The 16,969-nt window shown below is 35.6% G+C and overlaps 1 protein-coding gene across 1 annotated transcript; it reads left to right on the forward strand.

Moving 5' to 3' along the window:
• The first annotated feature begins 7 nt into the window (after positions 1 to 7).
• IGIP (IgA inducing protein) lies at positions 8 to 13,379 on the forward strand. Its single transcript, XM_053221908.1, has one exon. It carries the CDS (start codon positions 13,073 to 13,075, stop codon positions 13,232 to 13,234), a length of 162 nt encoding a protein of 53 aa, XP_053077883.1. The 5' UTR covers positions 8 to 13,072; the 3' UTR covers positions 13,235 to 13,379.
• The last annotated feature ends 3,590 nt before the right edge of the window (positions 13,380 to 16,969 follow it).

Genomic DNA, 16,969 nt, shown 5'->3' on the forward strand with positions numbered 1-16,969 from the left:
CAAAAAGTAATAACATTATATGAACTGTGTTTCCTACTTGATTAAAAAATATAAAGAACTGAGTGTTTATTTCCCTAATTAACCAAGAACTTTTGTACACGTTTAAGCTATTATTATTAAAAGTGTTTGCAAAATGGTCAAGATTATAATATTGCTGAATTATATAAAAGTCCTTTTCATGTTGAGCTAACATTTGACTTTAGCACAAAAAAGAGATATTTTAGAACACGTAAAATAATATTTTTAGTTTTTCTCATTTTGTTACCAAATTTCAAACCTTACATGGAGGTTATTATAGTATATTTGACACCCTATATACCTGTGATTAGAGATGTGTATATATATGAGGGCTAGGCATGCTGTGTGTCTGAGCTTTGTCTAAATGTTATGCAGAAGTTTGTAGAGTTAAAGGTACGTAGGTTTAATTCATGCAAGGTAAACAATAAGTGCTCTCTTTTATACAATATGCATTGCATCTGGACCTTAAACATATAAAAATGGTCAGTGAAACTTCTGTGAACATGAAGAAATTATTAAAAAAGGCATTTAAATGAAATTTGCTAAGTTGTGATTTTTACGGTTGGAACCAAAGTTATTCAATAGTCAAAGGAAAAAGAGGAAAGAAAGAAAAAGGAAATCTCCCATAATATTTTTCTGCATCTGTTTGCTTTGATTGAGTAGGTGTTTTGTCATTATTGTGTATATGAGATATATCGTTCATAATATATTTTTTTTATTATGTGTAGAAAGATTTTAAAAACTTAAACTAACGTGCAGCAATTTCCAGTGAACCTGTACTTGGACATCAGGTAGCAAGTCTATTTGTGGTCACTAGCACTGTCTCCTAAACTAGTAAGAGGTCTGAAGCTATTCTTTGATTTTTGCCAGTGCTATTAACTTATGTAGACCTGTTAAAAAGCAGAGCAACACAATTATAGTTATCCTACTGAGCCATGGATTCTGAGTTTCATTTTAAAAGTGAAAGCCAAGTTGGTATGTGTAAAGGATTTCCATGTAGCTGTGGTGCTAGTTATTACTGGCTACATTATATGCTAAGTGTATTTGTGTTCCCCAAGTGTACAAGCCTTCTATCAAAAGTATGTTCTATAACTCATATATTCAAGGTGTAGGGTATGAAAATGCAAAGCTTAGGAGAGCACTTTACCAGGCTGGTGTCCTCCAAACTGAAATTGTTTGTATCGATAGTCTTTTACAGGTTTTCATTTAAAGATGTTCGTGTGCTTTTAATTGACAACTAACTTCTTGCTGCTGTATAGTAAAATATTAATATATTTTTATCATTAAACTGCTGCATGACTATCATCTTTGAGTGAAGAGAAAATGTTATAAAAAAGATGCCTTAAACAGTACATTTTGGTTTGGAATTCTGTAGAAAGTATTTTGGTTTAAAAAAAAAGGATTTTGTCTGCTATAGAGAGTTCTGGGGATGGAATTGTTTCTTGGCAAATCCATCCATATAGATCTTACTGCTGTATGTAGAAGACACCACCTGTAGGAGCTGGAAGGTATCAGTGCTTCTCACATTGTAAAGCATTGGCCTAGGAAGGTGAAACAGTTGTCTTTTTGAAGGATTTTTTTTTTCTGCTGGTTCTTTGGGTTTTGATTTGATATTTTTAAGCTCCCTGGTTGAGTGTGTTGTCTTTGTTTTTGAGATCTACTGTATGTGTTGAATAACAAGCTATTTCCATTGTACTGTGCATTTTCCCATTAAATTGTTTGTTTTTAATATTCATACAATGTTAAATATGAGGTGACCGTACAATAGTTAGGAATTTCTTTACTTACAAAATCACTGGAAATGATTAAATTGCTTTTCCCTTTCCCCCAAGGTGCATTTTTCTTATTTCCATATAGTAAAGTTGAGCTTTTACAGTGCATAATGTGACATTTGGAATGCTTATCAACTGCATGTAAACATTAATAACCTGCACTTTTTTGTCTTAAGGTTTGTTGAGCTGTTTTGTTCACTGTACTTTTACTGTGATATGGAAAAGACTGCATTCTCTGTGCTGTTACTAGTTAGGAAAGAGAATTGCTTTGATTTTGTCTCTTGTTTACTATAGCTTCTTAAAGTTAAGCCTTGTACTACAGGTTGTTGGAGTACTCCTAGATCAGTGTTTCATAGTAGCCAGCAATAAGTAGTGCAAGTCAACAAAAACACAGCAAACTTAGGCAAAGTGTCCTTTATTTGAGATGCGAGTTCTTTCATGAGGTTTTCTTTAGGGTCACTGTTACCTAAAGTGAAACCTTTCTTACCTACAGACTTCAGATTCTGCTTGGAATCCTACCGGATCAATAAGCACATGTATTGTGCAATTGTCTTTACACTATAACAGTTAAACACAATCTTACTAAGATTTTGAAACCAGTGTCTGATTTATGGTCATTGGGTTTAAAAAGAAATCCACATGCAAATATTTTAAGACTTAAGAGGTGATCTTAGAAAAGACTAAGTGACTGTAAAGATGCTCTTTTTTGCATCTCACTTTACCTCCCCAAGCACCCTCCCAACCTTTCCTCCCTCTACTGTTTCATCCTTTACCCACCCCTCCCCCCAGGTGCTCGGTACTTTACCAAGGTTCTATATCTCAGTGTTTTATGTTGGAGTTTTTCCTTGTTTTTTATTTTACTAGTTGGTAAACCCTGTTTGTGCTGAAATGAAAAAGGAAATGGTATATTTGACCATATGTGTTATTCATAGAAGACAGTATGATCAAATGTGCCAAAAACAAGCAAACAAAACTTAATTCCTGACAAGTATGCCTTATTTTTAATGATCTGCTTTGTCTTACAATTAAGGTCCAAGAGCTTGGTTAAACTATATTATTTGCCTAAGTATAAAAGAAAACTTGAAATGCATTGCAATATTGACGTTCTTTAAAATGAGAGACACTGTCAAGTAATTTAATCCAGAGATCAGCCACCAGATTTGAAATGCCCATATATGTGTGTGTGTTTGGTGTTGTTCGTTTTTTTTTTTCTTTTAAATCACCAAATCTTTTTTTAAGCTACTTTTTATTTGTGCCTCCTATTTATCATGCTGATGTTAGAAGCAGCAGTCATCCAGCCACAGAGGGAGCTAAAGTTAACTAACCAGAACTGTAGAAATCATTATACATGCCTTTGACAACAAAGGAAGTTCATAAGAAAAGCCATGTCGGCTTTTCCTCTACTAGATACAGATTGAAGGTAGATGAATATTTGCCAAATGGAAAAGAGAGACAATGTGAGTCAGGAAAGACAAACTTTCCCAGCTTCCTAAAAGCCATGGAGAGTAGAAACCAAAACCCAACAGTGAAATAAAAACCTTGAAAGTCTCACTTTCTAGTCCCATGCAGGGGTTGAAATTTGACTCAAAGTGGAAAATATATCGATGTGTTTTTTAGGTCTTCACATCTAGAGATGGATAACTATTCCAATTTGATTGTTCAGGTAATGGAGAAAGCTGCTAGTAATTTTAACCCCTGCCTAAAGAAGACATAATTTCATTTGGGAGCAAATACTTATTGCCTTGAAAAATAGCACTGTAATAGCCTATGATAATTAGTTGTAGAATAACCTTTATCCCTTTTAAACTATGCAAATTATTAAATAAGTGTAAATTAGGACTCAATTAAAGATAGTTGATTATATTGCAATCAGATGGCATTCACAAACTTAACTGGAGCATATACAAATGAAATCTATTAGTCTAAGAGTTTTGTATGCTAACAGAAAAATATAATTTAGCTACCTATTCTAAAAATGGTGAATATTATTAATATTGTATAATAGGACTGGGAAGACTGCCTCCTTTTTTGAAGAGAGAGAGATTAAGGATTTTTATAATTGTTTTTCATCAAATTTTAATATTTTTGTCAAATTTTTAGGTATTTAATTTGTAAAACAGTTTGCTTTGTACTGGCATACAGAAAATAGGGTATTGATTTTAAACTTTTTGAAGCCAAGTGATCAAGTACATTTGTAATAAAAGTCAATGGATATATATCAGTTGTACTCACTGTTTTCATTTCTTATTCTTACCAATATAGGAATGCTGTACTTTTTCTGCAGGAACACTGAACTAAATTTGGGTGGAAGGGAGGGGAAAAGATCAGTCCATTGATAATGAGAATCTGGGTGGGTACCATGGCCCAAGCACTTTATATATAATCTTTAAGTCAATTAAGATTTGGTATATTAAAAAAGATGCACATATCAATTTTTTTTCTTCCTGTTTTCATATGGAACTTGATGTTTGTGGGGGTTATCTCATTCATTGTTTCTTTGCTTTAACATTTTGCATTTGGCACTGTTGAAACTTTCTAAACATTTTTTTTTTTTTAATGACATGTTGGGTTATATGCCAGCCATGGAGAACCCACCATGGGCATGATTACTTATATCTCCCACACGTGGTTCGCCCTCTCTTCTTCAGTATTCTCACTCATTTTCTCATATCTCACACACACACACACACACACACACACACACACACACACACTTCCAGATTATTTTTAAATGGAGAGTTCTGAAATTGTTGCTCTAGTTGTTCTCATAGCTCCACAATTCATTTTACTTTACATGTGAATATACTTTTAATATTTTCCCCATTAAAAAAATCAGATACCAAATCTAATGACTTTTTTGCAAGTTATTTCAATATCAGAATGAGATCCTGCTTTCTATGTAAAAGAATGCTAAAAGAAGCAAATCTTCAGCAGGTTAGGTTTGGAACAATTGGTGATAACTCTGAGTATAACATTTATAGTTGATTATCCTTAAATTTGAATATATTAATAATTTGGAGCAATATATACTTCCTCATCAAGAGTAGAATGAATAGGAAAGAGATTTATCAGAATTGCTTAAGTGAATAAATTCACTAAAGTTATTTGTGCAAAATTGTCTGTCAAAGTTTACCTATTTTTAAATCATACATTATAATACTTCTGGGTTTTTAAATTGCGAGTTAACTGAATTTAGACCATTTGTAATGAAGTACATTATAAAACTAAAATGATCATTGTTATTGAAACTACTGTTTTCACTCAGCAACATTAATTGCTATAGAGAATTTGCAATATATTTTTAAGAAAAGCTGATTTTAATATTTGGGGAGTTATTTGATCCTAAAAACCTAGATTTAAGGCCTAGGCCGTTTGACAGGCTCTTTTCAAACAGAATTTTCATTATTATGGGCTAAGTGAAGATCATCTAAACTAGCATTAGCATGTCAGGTGGAATTTCATAATGCAAAAACAACCAAGTGAAAAGTAAAAGATATGATTGGTTTCAAGCCAACAATTTGTCATCTTCCAGCTGCTAAACTGACTACCAAATTTTGATGTTGAATGGTCTAGGCAATTCATGTCATTAGGAAAGCTGAGTATGGCAGAGGTCATTTGTTAGAAATATTTTTTCTTACAACAATTTCATAGTTACTCATGTATTTTTATTTTGTCCCCATATTATGTTTGGTATTTGTTTTCTTTCTTTTCCCCTGATGTGCTTTGCTTTTGTGGAAAATTGTCGTGTTCGATAGGTAGAAACATGGTGGTGATCCTCTATGTAAAATAAAGTTAATTACAGACCCAAAATATTTCATTCATTTTGGAATTGGAAGAGTTTTGAATTTTCATGAAAGCATACTTTGTTTTGGTGATGATTAGGAATCTGCTTATTAATTAAAATTTTGTAGCATTCCATGGAAAAATTTAAGCTAAGAGTTTAATTTTCTTTATTTAGGGAATACTTTAATAATTCAAGAGCCTCCAAGTTCAAGGACCAAACCTTTATATTCTGGAATTTTGAGAATCATGGAAATACTCTTCTTAACATGTGTTTTAGTCTAAACTAGATTAAAACAGAAGGATCCTTGGAGGACTTAAGCTGTCCTTATTGTGAAGTAGCAAACTTACGGGACAGGTGACTTATGTATTCACCTGGACTAGCTTAACTAGTGATGGGCATCAGCTAATGAATTATTAGATACATGTTGGGATTAGGTCAGACTCCCATTAAGCTGGAGTAGATTGGCAATTTCCAGTGTAGGTCGTTGTTGGTGGCATTTGACCTACCTCCCTACCATGTACATTTGGCTTTTTTTTCCCTCCCATCCTCCTTTTTCCTTGTTTCTCTCTCCTTTATTCTTCTCCTTGCCATAGTCCTGCCAGTGACACTCACGCTTACCCTTTTAAGAGGGAAGTAAAGAAATTGCTGGCTCCTGCCTTAGAACATAGCTAACTGATCCCAGAAAGATTTCTGTATGATAAGATAATTGCGCAGTTTTTCTGAGTGCTATTTTCCCTATACTCTTAAGTTGGCAGTTTGAAGGGCATCGAAATTGTTAAGAAATTTGTGAATTGAAGAGAGTAAGAAGTATGTGTATTTTAGGTAAGTTACTGGAGGCTGAGATTTACTGGTTTGGAAATTTGAGAGCAGAAAGGGAAGAACTGTTTAATGTGTTCATGAATGGGAGTGTGAGTTATATAAGCGAATGGTTTGGAGGTAAAGTGGGAGAAATTGTTATTAGAGGTAGGTAAAGTTTCTAAGGTGGAGTCTTAAATGAGAGTTGTTTGCTAAGGACAATGAAGTTGATATTCACTAATGAAGTTTCAGTAAAGCCAGAGAAAATGGGTCCCTTGTTGGTTATGAGAAAGCTATTGGTCTGTAGCTAGTTGTTAGGATGATGATGCATTATACAAATCTATTTTCAGGTGTAAGATGTTTGCTTTTCTGGACAAATTAAGTAGCACAATTGTGGAATGACAGCTTTTGTGGTCAAAGCATGTTGGTACTAGGGACTTACTATTTTGAGGGAAAGAAGATTAAGGAAATTTTAAACTGTTTCAGTTATCATTTTAAACTATCAGAAAGTTTATTATACAGACTATTTTCCTGGGCTCATGTTACAGTGTAGTTTAGCTTTACTTCTCAAAATGGTCCTTAGATCAAAGCATTAGATTTTCCAGTTCATAAGGATCCATATTGTGTTTGTTTTTAGATAACCTTGAGCCTTTGGTCCACATTAATTTCTTACAAGAAGAGAATAAGCCAGGTAAAAACACTAAACTATAATTTTAGGTATTTTTCAAATTTTTTTACACTTGCAGTCCCACCATTTAACACTGTGGGCCTATGAGACCCTCAATAATATTATATTGCTGAAATTAGGTGACATACCCTCCCAAACTCTAATTTCTGTTTGTTTTCCCACTTTTCCTGTTACTTTAAAATCGTAGAATTCCCAAGTGTTCAGTGGTGGCAGATGTTAATAATATAATTTAGTGTATCTTGGAAGTTCTTATGTTCTTTGTAGGGTGAATTGATAGTGTTTAGATTTCTCTTCCCAGTATCCCAGGAACATTTTTAATTATTTAAGATAAAGAATTGTTATAGTATTTTGTTTTTAAATTGCATAATTCAAGTATATTTTGAATCTTTTTTAGTTTAATATGGACTTATTCTCAGTGATTCTGACAGATTATTTATTTCATTTTACCCAAATCTGTATGCATTAGTGGTAAAATTTCTTTAAAGATAGCTGAAAAAAGAGGTTCTGATTTTGTATCTGGAAAAGTAACTTTTTTTCCCCAAATATCAAGTTCACTAATAATAGCAGAATTCTTTTTATTATAATTTATTTTTTAGAGTTAGCACTTAGTATGCTTTTCGCATCATACAGATTTTAAATTATAATACACATACATTCTATAACTTGTTCAAGTCCTTGCAGAGCCTTGTTAAATAGCCCCTCCCTTAGGAATTGTTTTTTAAAAAGTGAATTCCCAAACCTAGTGAAGAACCAGTGATTTAAATGACTGCCTTTGAAAGGATTCCTTGAGTCTAGTCAATAGAGATAAATGATAGCCCATTTCCATGCTGCATACAGTTGTTAGGGTTTATAAAGTTGTCAATATATAAAAGTGCAAAAGCAGGAAAGATGTAAAGTTGCCTATAAAATTTCTAGTTTTCATTATTTGCACTATTTATCTTTGCACTTGATTTTTTGAAAGTTAAGACTAGTCACTTTCACTTTTGTTTCTAGTCTTTTCTAATTTCTTACAGAATTGTTTTCAATATCCCACCCAAAGCAAAACTTATATGCAATTAAATATGCTTTATAAGTCCAAGAAAATATTTCTTAGTGTTAGCTATGTAGAACAAAAATTTGTTTTGATAAAATTTTTAATATGGGCCTTTATTTGCCAATGTAATCCTTTGTAAATGTGAGCTTTATTAAACTATTTGAATAGACAAAATGAAAGCTTAGGATAGAAAAAAAAAAAATATATATATATATGAAACGATGTCTTTGAGATCCAGCTTCTAGCCTGAGATGGCCTGGTTTTGGAGTGTTGATTGTTTTTACTGAAGTCAATGGGATCTGAGTCTAGCTGGGTATTGGCTTAAAAAGCTGGAAGTGAAGTGGGTGGCAAGTGGCAGCTCCCTCTTTCATGTAGTTTTCCATAATGCTCATAGAGTTTCATCATGGTCTATGTGATATAACTGGTATTGAAATAATTACATTAAATGAGTATTCCTTTTTGGAATTCAAGGTTCACTCACTTTTTGAGGGGGGGAGGGTAGCAAGGGATAAGAGTCTTTATTTTAACTAGAAGCATTCTTATAACCTCAAGATGTGCTCTAGAAAGAATAGGAGAACAAGATGTGTACCTGTGAACTTATTTTTTGTCTTAGTGAGGTTGTGAAACACAGTGTTTAAAATTGCAAAAAAAAAAAAAAAAGTTGATAGTTTTGTCAATAGAACAGAAATGTGTTTTGGCTAAAATTAATTTTTGTAAGTTATTTAATTTTTTTCATTTTATATTCCCTTTCCCATAGCCTTTTAGGCATTTCATACTTAAAACTAACAAGCAAGAGGCCTCTCTTTAGATCTGGTTTATTTTTGGAATGCCTGAGTGTGTTTCTGGATGGGGGTAGGGGGGGCAGAGGGTGGTGGTTTAATTCTTGACATGCTCTTCTCAGCATGTTTTGGTAGTCTTTCTGGATCTCATGTTTGCAAATTCTGTTGGTAATTCAGTGATGTATTGAAATGAGAAAGTCCTCTATGACATAGTGTGAATGTTTGTGGCTGGACTTTACTGTAGAACCTTGTGCTTTTGTTTTCAACTGGGATAGAAATTAAACTTCCATTTTGTTTAGATTTTAGGTTTATCTAGTGGAATTGTGCCCGGTAGTTGTCTAACTGTGGACCAATTTTGGGGGATGAAAGTTGACAAATGTGTATTTGACTCTAGATAATCCTTTACTCAAAATTGTAAATTAAGGGTTTGTAGTATTAGAGTTGTCTTAAGTTTTAGGTTGTCAGATCTTTAAATGTAGATTATCAGCATTATGTTTATGAATTTCCTTAGGGAAAAGAGAAAAATTCAATCTCCAAACCTTTTCTTGGAGACTAAACTTACCATATATGGAAAATGAAAATATTTTAGAAAATGGCTTTGATTATTTTTAATGGAGTTTAATCAGCTTAATTAATTATTTTTCCTAGGTTGAAGCACTTATTTCCCAAATGTGAATAAAGGGAAAAGATCAGCAATTTGGCCCCTTTTTTTTGAGGCCATTTTTAGTTTTCTGCTCCCATTTCCCAGTCCTAGTATAAAATGAATTACGGGTATCCCTCTAAGTCCCTGTAACCCCTTTTTGAGATCACAGATACCTTTGATAATCTGATGAAAGTGATGGGCCCTCTCCCCAGATTTAAAAAAATGCACATACATAGATAATTTTACATACAACCTCAGGGGCATCACACATCTTCTGAAACCCAAGTTAAGGATCTCTGCTCTAAGAAAACTCTGTAGAGAAAATTGTAATGCAATTAATTGATAAAATAAAGAACTATTAGCTTAAAACATTTCAGATTGGAATTATTGTTAGATGGTGGCCCCTACTAGCAAAATGTGACATTGCAACCAGCTTTGCTAGACACTATAACATCCAGACAGAAGGAAAAAGCAATGTTCTGAGAGCTATTTATAAGGAGTTAGGGCATCTCTAGACGTGGGAGCCATTCCTGGTTCAAGGCAGGGGTCAGGGTGCCTAACAGCTTCTCGCAGGGTAGAGTTTGATAAACCACAATGCTCAGGATGCCAAGAGGTTAGCTATTATCTTAACCTCTTCCTCACCAAAAGATTTTAGTTTTGTCTGTTGGGAAAAAAGATGTCACTAGGAAAAAAAGATTTGCCTTACAACTTTGCTGGAACACATCAGTTTGGTGATGTATGGGACACCAGTATTATTTTTGAGAAGGTACATAAAACCAAAGTAAATTATTCTCTATGTAGAACATTATTTACTAGTAGCACATTATTTACTGTTTGGATGTGTTAGCTTGGACAATTTTTACCAGTAAATATTGATTTTATTTAAAACTGGGAATCCAGTTTATAAATAGGATAGTTGTTGTATCTGTCCTTTCCCCTATGTAAAGAACAGTTTAAAGATTTATGCATACTTTTTACTTTTCTCTCTTGATGCCATGGAATGGGGTGGGCGGGGTGGGGGGGAGATCTTTGAGTCAACAACTGACAAAATGTCTTCTCCAAATTAAAAAATTGAGAAACAGCACTTTAACTCTACACCATTTTAATGCATGTATTAGTTTTCATAATGATTTTTGGTGCATGCCTTTGGGCTTCTTCAAAAGTGTACAATAGGAAAGTATATTTCCTTTCTTAGAAAGGAGATTTTTTTCTACTTTGCAACTTGTGATTACAAAAATCTTCCTCTGTGGGAAGATTAACCATGTATTGAACTACTGAAAAGTATATATTTTTAGATATACAGAAGGAATCTACATGGAGCAGCATTCAGACCTATATAGAAACCATAGCATTCTGTATAGGACCAAAAGGAAATAACATTAAACACTTAAACAGACTTTGTTGGGTAGAAATACCTTTAGATCTTGCATTGACTTCCAAAAAGAAAATACCACAGAAGTTTGCTGAAAACTTTTGTTGTGTGAATTTTCTCTGTCAGTGTATTTAGCCCAAATACAACAGCTTTGGGTTAACACATACATAAGAATCAAAAAGAAAAACAAAACAAAACAAAACAAAGCTAACTAAATAGATCAGTCTGGTTTGCCAATCCAGCTTAACTGAAATAAGTAAACTAATCACTTGGAACATGAAAAACTGTCCAACTCCTCTAAGGTTTTGACAAAATAACCTTGGCTGATGTGGGAAGATTCCCACTTTGATTTCTGACCTGACAGTGAAGATTCATGCTTGACATGATTTCAAACCTGACAGTGTCTGTTTAAGGAGCTATGGTACAGTTTGCTAATTCAATCCCAGATACCTGTTGATTACCTGTGAGATCTAGAGTCCAAAGTAGCCAGCAGCCATATCCCTGAGTGCTCTGTGCCCATCAGATCTCTTAAAGCAAGCAGGGTTGGGACAGGTCACAGCTCAGATGAGTGACCTCAGGTGCTGTGGACAGCCCCAGATTCAAGAATTGTATCTGTTTTCTTGGGAGTCATCACTGAACTAATGTCCCACATGGTGTTACTTACTGTAGATGCTCTCTCTTGGAGGAGGCCTAGAGCACACATCCTAATTGCTTGTGGTACTCAGAGAGGGGGTGCTAACTCTGAGGCCCTGGCCAAATTCCAGTTTAGGGATGTGGGTCTTCTTCTTGCCATTCTAATTGGAAATGTGCATCGCTTCCCATTTTCCCTGTTGACCTCAGTGCAAACTGCATTAGCCTGTTTCTTTGCCCTGGTCCCAAGTAAGATGCTGGTGTGTATTATATGGGCCAAGTTCATGCCTTATCTTAATGCACAAGAGTTGAGGAAGGAGTGAGCTCCATGTCAAAGTGCCCTGTAGTTGAAGCGTAAACTCTTGTGAGGCTTTGGAGATGAAATGGGCCCTTTTAGCATAAATTGGGGAATATGCACTAGCCGGAGGCTTCCAGCCATGAGGTGTGAATTGAAACCTATTTCCCTCTTTTCTTATAGCATGTTGAGAAAATCTGTTGGGTTTTCAGCAGTCAGGGAAGGCCGGAGTTCTGCAGCTTTAATCTGGGTAACTGAGGCTGGTTGGGGCAAGACTTTGGTTAATTAACTGGGTTCTCAGATGCCACAGACTCCGTGAAAAGTCACCATTATTTTCAATGGTTGTGATAGAATTTCCCCCCAGTAGCCATTATTTTAAGATTATATTGCAGAGTTGCTTTATTTGAGCTTTTCATGTATACACAATCCCAAACTGGAAGAAATAATTTTAAAAAATAAAAAAGGAATCCTGCTGTGAAAGGTATATATTACTCTAGATTTTTCTTACTGTAAATATTGTAAGATTGTAATACTGTCGATATTTTATTAACCAACAAATGTTAATCTATGTGAATTCAGACTTATTTTAAATGTGCTTCTTATTTACTGTGTGTGGTCCCTGTTGCTGACAGTATTAAGTTATATTCTGATGTAAGATTAACTTTATTAAAGAATGTAAACATTAATGTTTCCTTATGGGAAAACAAATAAAGTATAAAGAAGACAATTCTTTTCATTAAATATACTGTGTATTTACACTTGCTAGACCCAGCACCACTTATCAATTTAGTACACTGTTCAGAATTTTAGTTAACACAGCTGACATGGTTGTGCTCTGTTTTGAAAGTCTAAAAGGAGGTATTGTTGGAATATAAAGTTTGTATTTGTCTGCTGTGAATCATAATCTTGAAATTTCTAATCAATTTGTAAAACTTTTATAGTAAAACATTTTAATGACAATTTAAAAATTTACTTCTCTAAAGAATGGTCAAAAGAGTATCCTTTCAAAAATAGAATTGTTCTTTAATATCTTTCCAAAATGACTTTGGTTAAATGGACCAGATGTATATTAGTTAAAATTTAGGACAAAGTTGTGATATTCTTTGAGTTTACAAGTTAATCCGTATTGGAGATGTGCCAATTATACAGTAGAATATCATTAATTTGCACTGTTTGGGGACCCCATTAAGAATGCTGAATTTTGCCAACTAAGAAGTAAGCAAATGCAATTTAAAAAGTAAATTTGAGCATTCTGTATTAAATATGTGCAGTTATTATCACATGAAGAAGCGCAGTGTGTCGGGCTGTAATATAACCATACTTGCTGTCATGTTCTCCCATCTCAGTGCTGGGAACTCACCATGTGGAAACCAAGCAAATGTGTTGTGCATCAGCCGGCTTGAGTTTGTTCAATATCAAAGCTGAAACTAGCGAGGTCTGCTGTACTGCTTATTGAAGTATTGTGATTCTTTTAGGCATTGATTCTTACAAAATATATACTGTAACAGTATACTTTGTACAGATTTAAATTTTATTTGAAAAAATGAAATAAAGTAGGCAAAAAAATAAAGATGTTTATTTTTCATGTGACTATATAAACAGATCAGTCTTTTGTTTCAGTGTCTTTGGGGGGACCTGGTTGCTCTTGCATTTTTTTTTCGTTGATAGATGGAAACTGTTTTTCGTACTTAGTAACAGGTATACTTGCCTGATGGTTAATTGGCTTCAAGCATTAAGTGTGCTCTCTCTCACCCTGGAAAACTCTATTTTCTATTTTATTTTAAAACAAATTTATTTATTTCTAAAGATTTTATTTGAATGACTTGCCTGTTTTCTTGAGTCAGTTTTTAAAATTCTCTGACAGCATGATGGTTAACCCAGCCATCACAACTAAGGAGAAAGAAAAACTTGTCCCATAAATTATGCCCCTTTCCCACGGAAGTTTTTTTTTGTTTGTTTTCTGTCGTTTTAAATTTGAAATTGGTTCAGGCTAGTAGAAGAGCTACAAAAGAGTACATAACAAAACATGAAGAGAATCCTCTGCAGAAAATAGAGGTTGTGCTTTAAAATAAGATCCTTTCAAAACTGCTTTTCTGGTGAGTGGAGTGGTAGGCAGAGAATGAAGTCACCAATGAAAATGTGCAGGAGTGATCCTTCAGAATAGTTTTAATGGGGTCTTCTTATAGGAAATTAGCTTATTGGACCAAAAAAATGGAGTAGCAGCCTTAGGTACATGACATTTCACCCAACCTTTGGGAAGTAGAGTTGGAAGTTTTATTTCTGGCTTTCTCCCCGTTTTATCTTTGCTCATGCTTTCACTTACCTTCAGGCTGGATATAAGGAGGCTTGGAACAAGCAGTTGCAGGAACTTTATTCACACCATGGAAAAATTTTCAGTGGTATTTAAATGTATGTGACAGCGGTTACATTCTAAAGACTGATGTGTGGCCATAATAATATCTCAAGATCCTAGTATTACAGTTCCAGGCTTTCCTGGGTGAATCCCAAGAAAGTTTTGCTGTTGTTGTTGCTGTTTTTTTTTTTTTTTCTTGCTAAAATGGCCCTCCTTTCTACATCTGACAATCATCAATCCAATACAGAATAATGCAGAAACTTTGTTGTATGAAAACTTAAAACTGAGAGTGTCACTGTTTGGACATAGGAGGCGCAGAGCAAAGAAAAGTTTTCCCTAAGCTCTGCAGGGCCTTTGATTCAGGGGTCACACACCGAACAGGAGACCAGATTCCCTTCTGGGCTCTGGGTGGAATCAGACAAACCCCTGGATCCCTGTCCAAGAGTTGAGCTCTCTAGTTATGTAGGAGCTTGAGGTGGGAACTCTAGCCTTGATTTGTGGTAAATATAAGAGGATTAAAAATCAGAAGCCAGGCCCCTTCCTCACTGTGGCCTTCCCCTTTTAAAGATTCCAGATGGGACTATGGTTAAAGATGACCTGTGGTCATGTTGAAGAGCAAGTAGTGAAGTTCTGCAGGGCTACAGGGGGAACATCCCAGACTTGGGATAGTCTGTACTACAGGACAAAGCTTATAGTACCATTCGAGACCCTCAAGAAAGGTGCCCAGGATGTTCAACAGAACTATTTGTCATTTTTATGTAGCACTTTGTTTTCTAAAGTGATGTAATTGTCAATCTCTTCTCTGCCCCACCTCTAATAGATGTTAACTTTTATTTGACCGTGTGGTGTGTCATTTACTTTGGCTCTTTTGCGTGGTTTTAAGAAATCTCCCTTGTTCCTAGTTCCAGCAACAGTTTCTTTCTAAGCAGACAGGACTTTCTGATTTAGAGTACAGGGTTTTGGAAGAGGTTGTGCTCATTCAGGATCAGAGGAAAGAAGAGATCTCTTTTTCAGTGTTTGACTGCTAGCTAACCTCAGGGCCAGCACACATCACCACCTCTTTCACTGCAGCACCATCCCCCACACTTCTGGGACTGGAGGAGGAGGAGCCTTTTTTTTTCCCCCTGAAAATGGGGATTCTACCTTCATATTGCAAATCTCCAGAGTGTTTTCAGTAATGTCATTCCAGTTCCCTACCAACACTGATTTTATTTCTTTTGATTTCTTCAAATCAGGCCATTTGACACTTAGGTTGGCAATGAGGAAATGTCACAAAACAGAGTCAGTGAATGTTGCAGTGTTTAAAAGAGCAGGATATCCCCACTTACAGCCAATGGGATTGCCCAGTTAACCTCACCATCCTAGGAATCCTGACTGTCCTTGCATACCAAGTTCACACCTTTACACCTTCCCCAACTAGCAGGAGTTTCTGTATCATTCTCCTGGGGAGATTGGCAGCAGCTCTAACCTACCCCACTTTTTTGGTCTCTGGCAGTGACAGTAAGGGTGTGTCTGTACTGCTACCATCTTACATTTTTCCAGATCCACTACTTTTTATTTATTTGTTTAAACACTGAATGCTCAGAATATGAAAGGTTCCAAGCTAAGTGTTTTATCTAGGTTTTTAAATTTAATTCTAATACAACCCAAGAGATAGGCACTATCATTACCCCCATTTTACGGAAGAGGAGACTAAGGCACAGAGAGATTAAGTAACATGCCCAGGGTCACATAGTCAGGTCACAAGTCACAAGTCCTGGCGAGCTAATGTCAAAGCACATCCTTGGTCTCACTCTAGTGTATTGTCTTCCCCATAAGGTTCTGCCTCCTCTTCTAACTTGTAGAGTCTCCCTGACTTTGCCTCACCTTAGGATGTATTTAGCTGAATGGCAAAGCTTATGTTCCCTGTATAGCTCAAAAGCCACACTTCCTGTTCTGAAGGTTGATTCATGAATGAATCCACATTTTCATTTCCCCCTCCCCTTTCATGGGGGAATGACTTACTCAGAGGAGGGCTGAGGAAAGCTGGCAAGTAGCCTTTCTAGGCCTCTCTCCACTGCTCTTGTTTAAGCACAGCCCTAAATACTATTCCTGCCTTTTCCCACCCTCACCACAATGGCTTGATCAAAGAGCTCTGTGAATGAAGCCCTTGAATTCTGTCTAGTGGAGTTGTTGATTTCTTTCTTTTTCCCAGATTATAGCCCCCAGCAGACACCCTGTCCTCCTTAAGGCAGACCTCCTATCTCGGCCCATCTGGCTTCAGATATAGGCTCAGAAAGGATCAGGAGGCAGTCTCTAGGAAAGGACCCCGGTCAGCCCAGATTCCCAAAACCTCACTATTCACCAGTAATTGCCCTACTTATTGGATCAACTAGTCCTGTAGTTTCTAGCACAGAGTTAGTGTTTGGGCTTTTAGGTCTCTAAAGGCACTTTCCTGCATCCTCTAAAATGCTATTTTCCAGATGCTTCCTGACCTCCAAAAGGAGGTCCAGAGTCTGTCACTCTCCAGGGGCCTCTTCCAAAAATAAAATATGAAATTCCTGGGGACTTGGGGTGGTTTAGATGGCTGTGGCATCTGTTAGAACTCTTGTCTGAAAAGAGAAGTTCATAATTTAAACTGGAAGCCCTCATGTGTTTTGTATCCTCTAAAGTAGTGATTCTTAAAGCGTGGTCCCTGGACCTAAAAGCATGAGTATTCCCTTAGAAATTGTTAGAATTGCAAATTCTTGGGCCCAACTCCACACTGAACTGAATCAGAACCTTAGCTTTGCTCTTCTGGGGCCCAGCAATCCCTGTTGTAACAAACT

The sequence above is a fragment of the Acinonyx jubatus genome, chromosome A1 (assembly GCF_027475565.1).
Source record: "Acinonyx jubatus isolate Ajub_Pintada_27869175 chromosome A1, VMU_Ajub_asm_v1.0, whole genome shotgun sequence".
NCBI classification, from domain to species: domain Eukaryota; kingdom Metazoa; phylum Chordata; class Mammalia; order Carnivora; family Felidae; genus Acinonyx; species Acinonyx jubatus.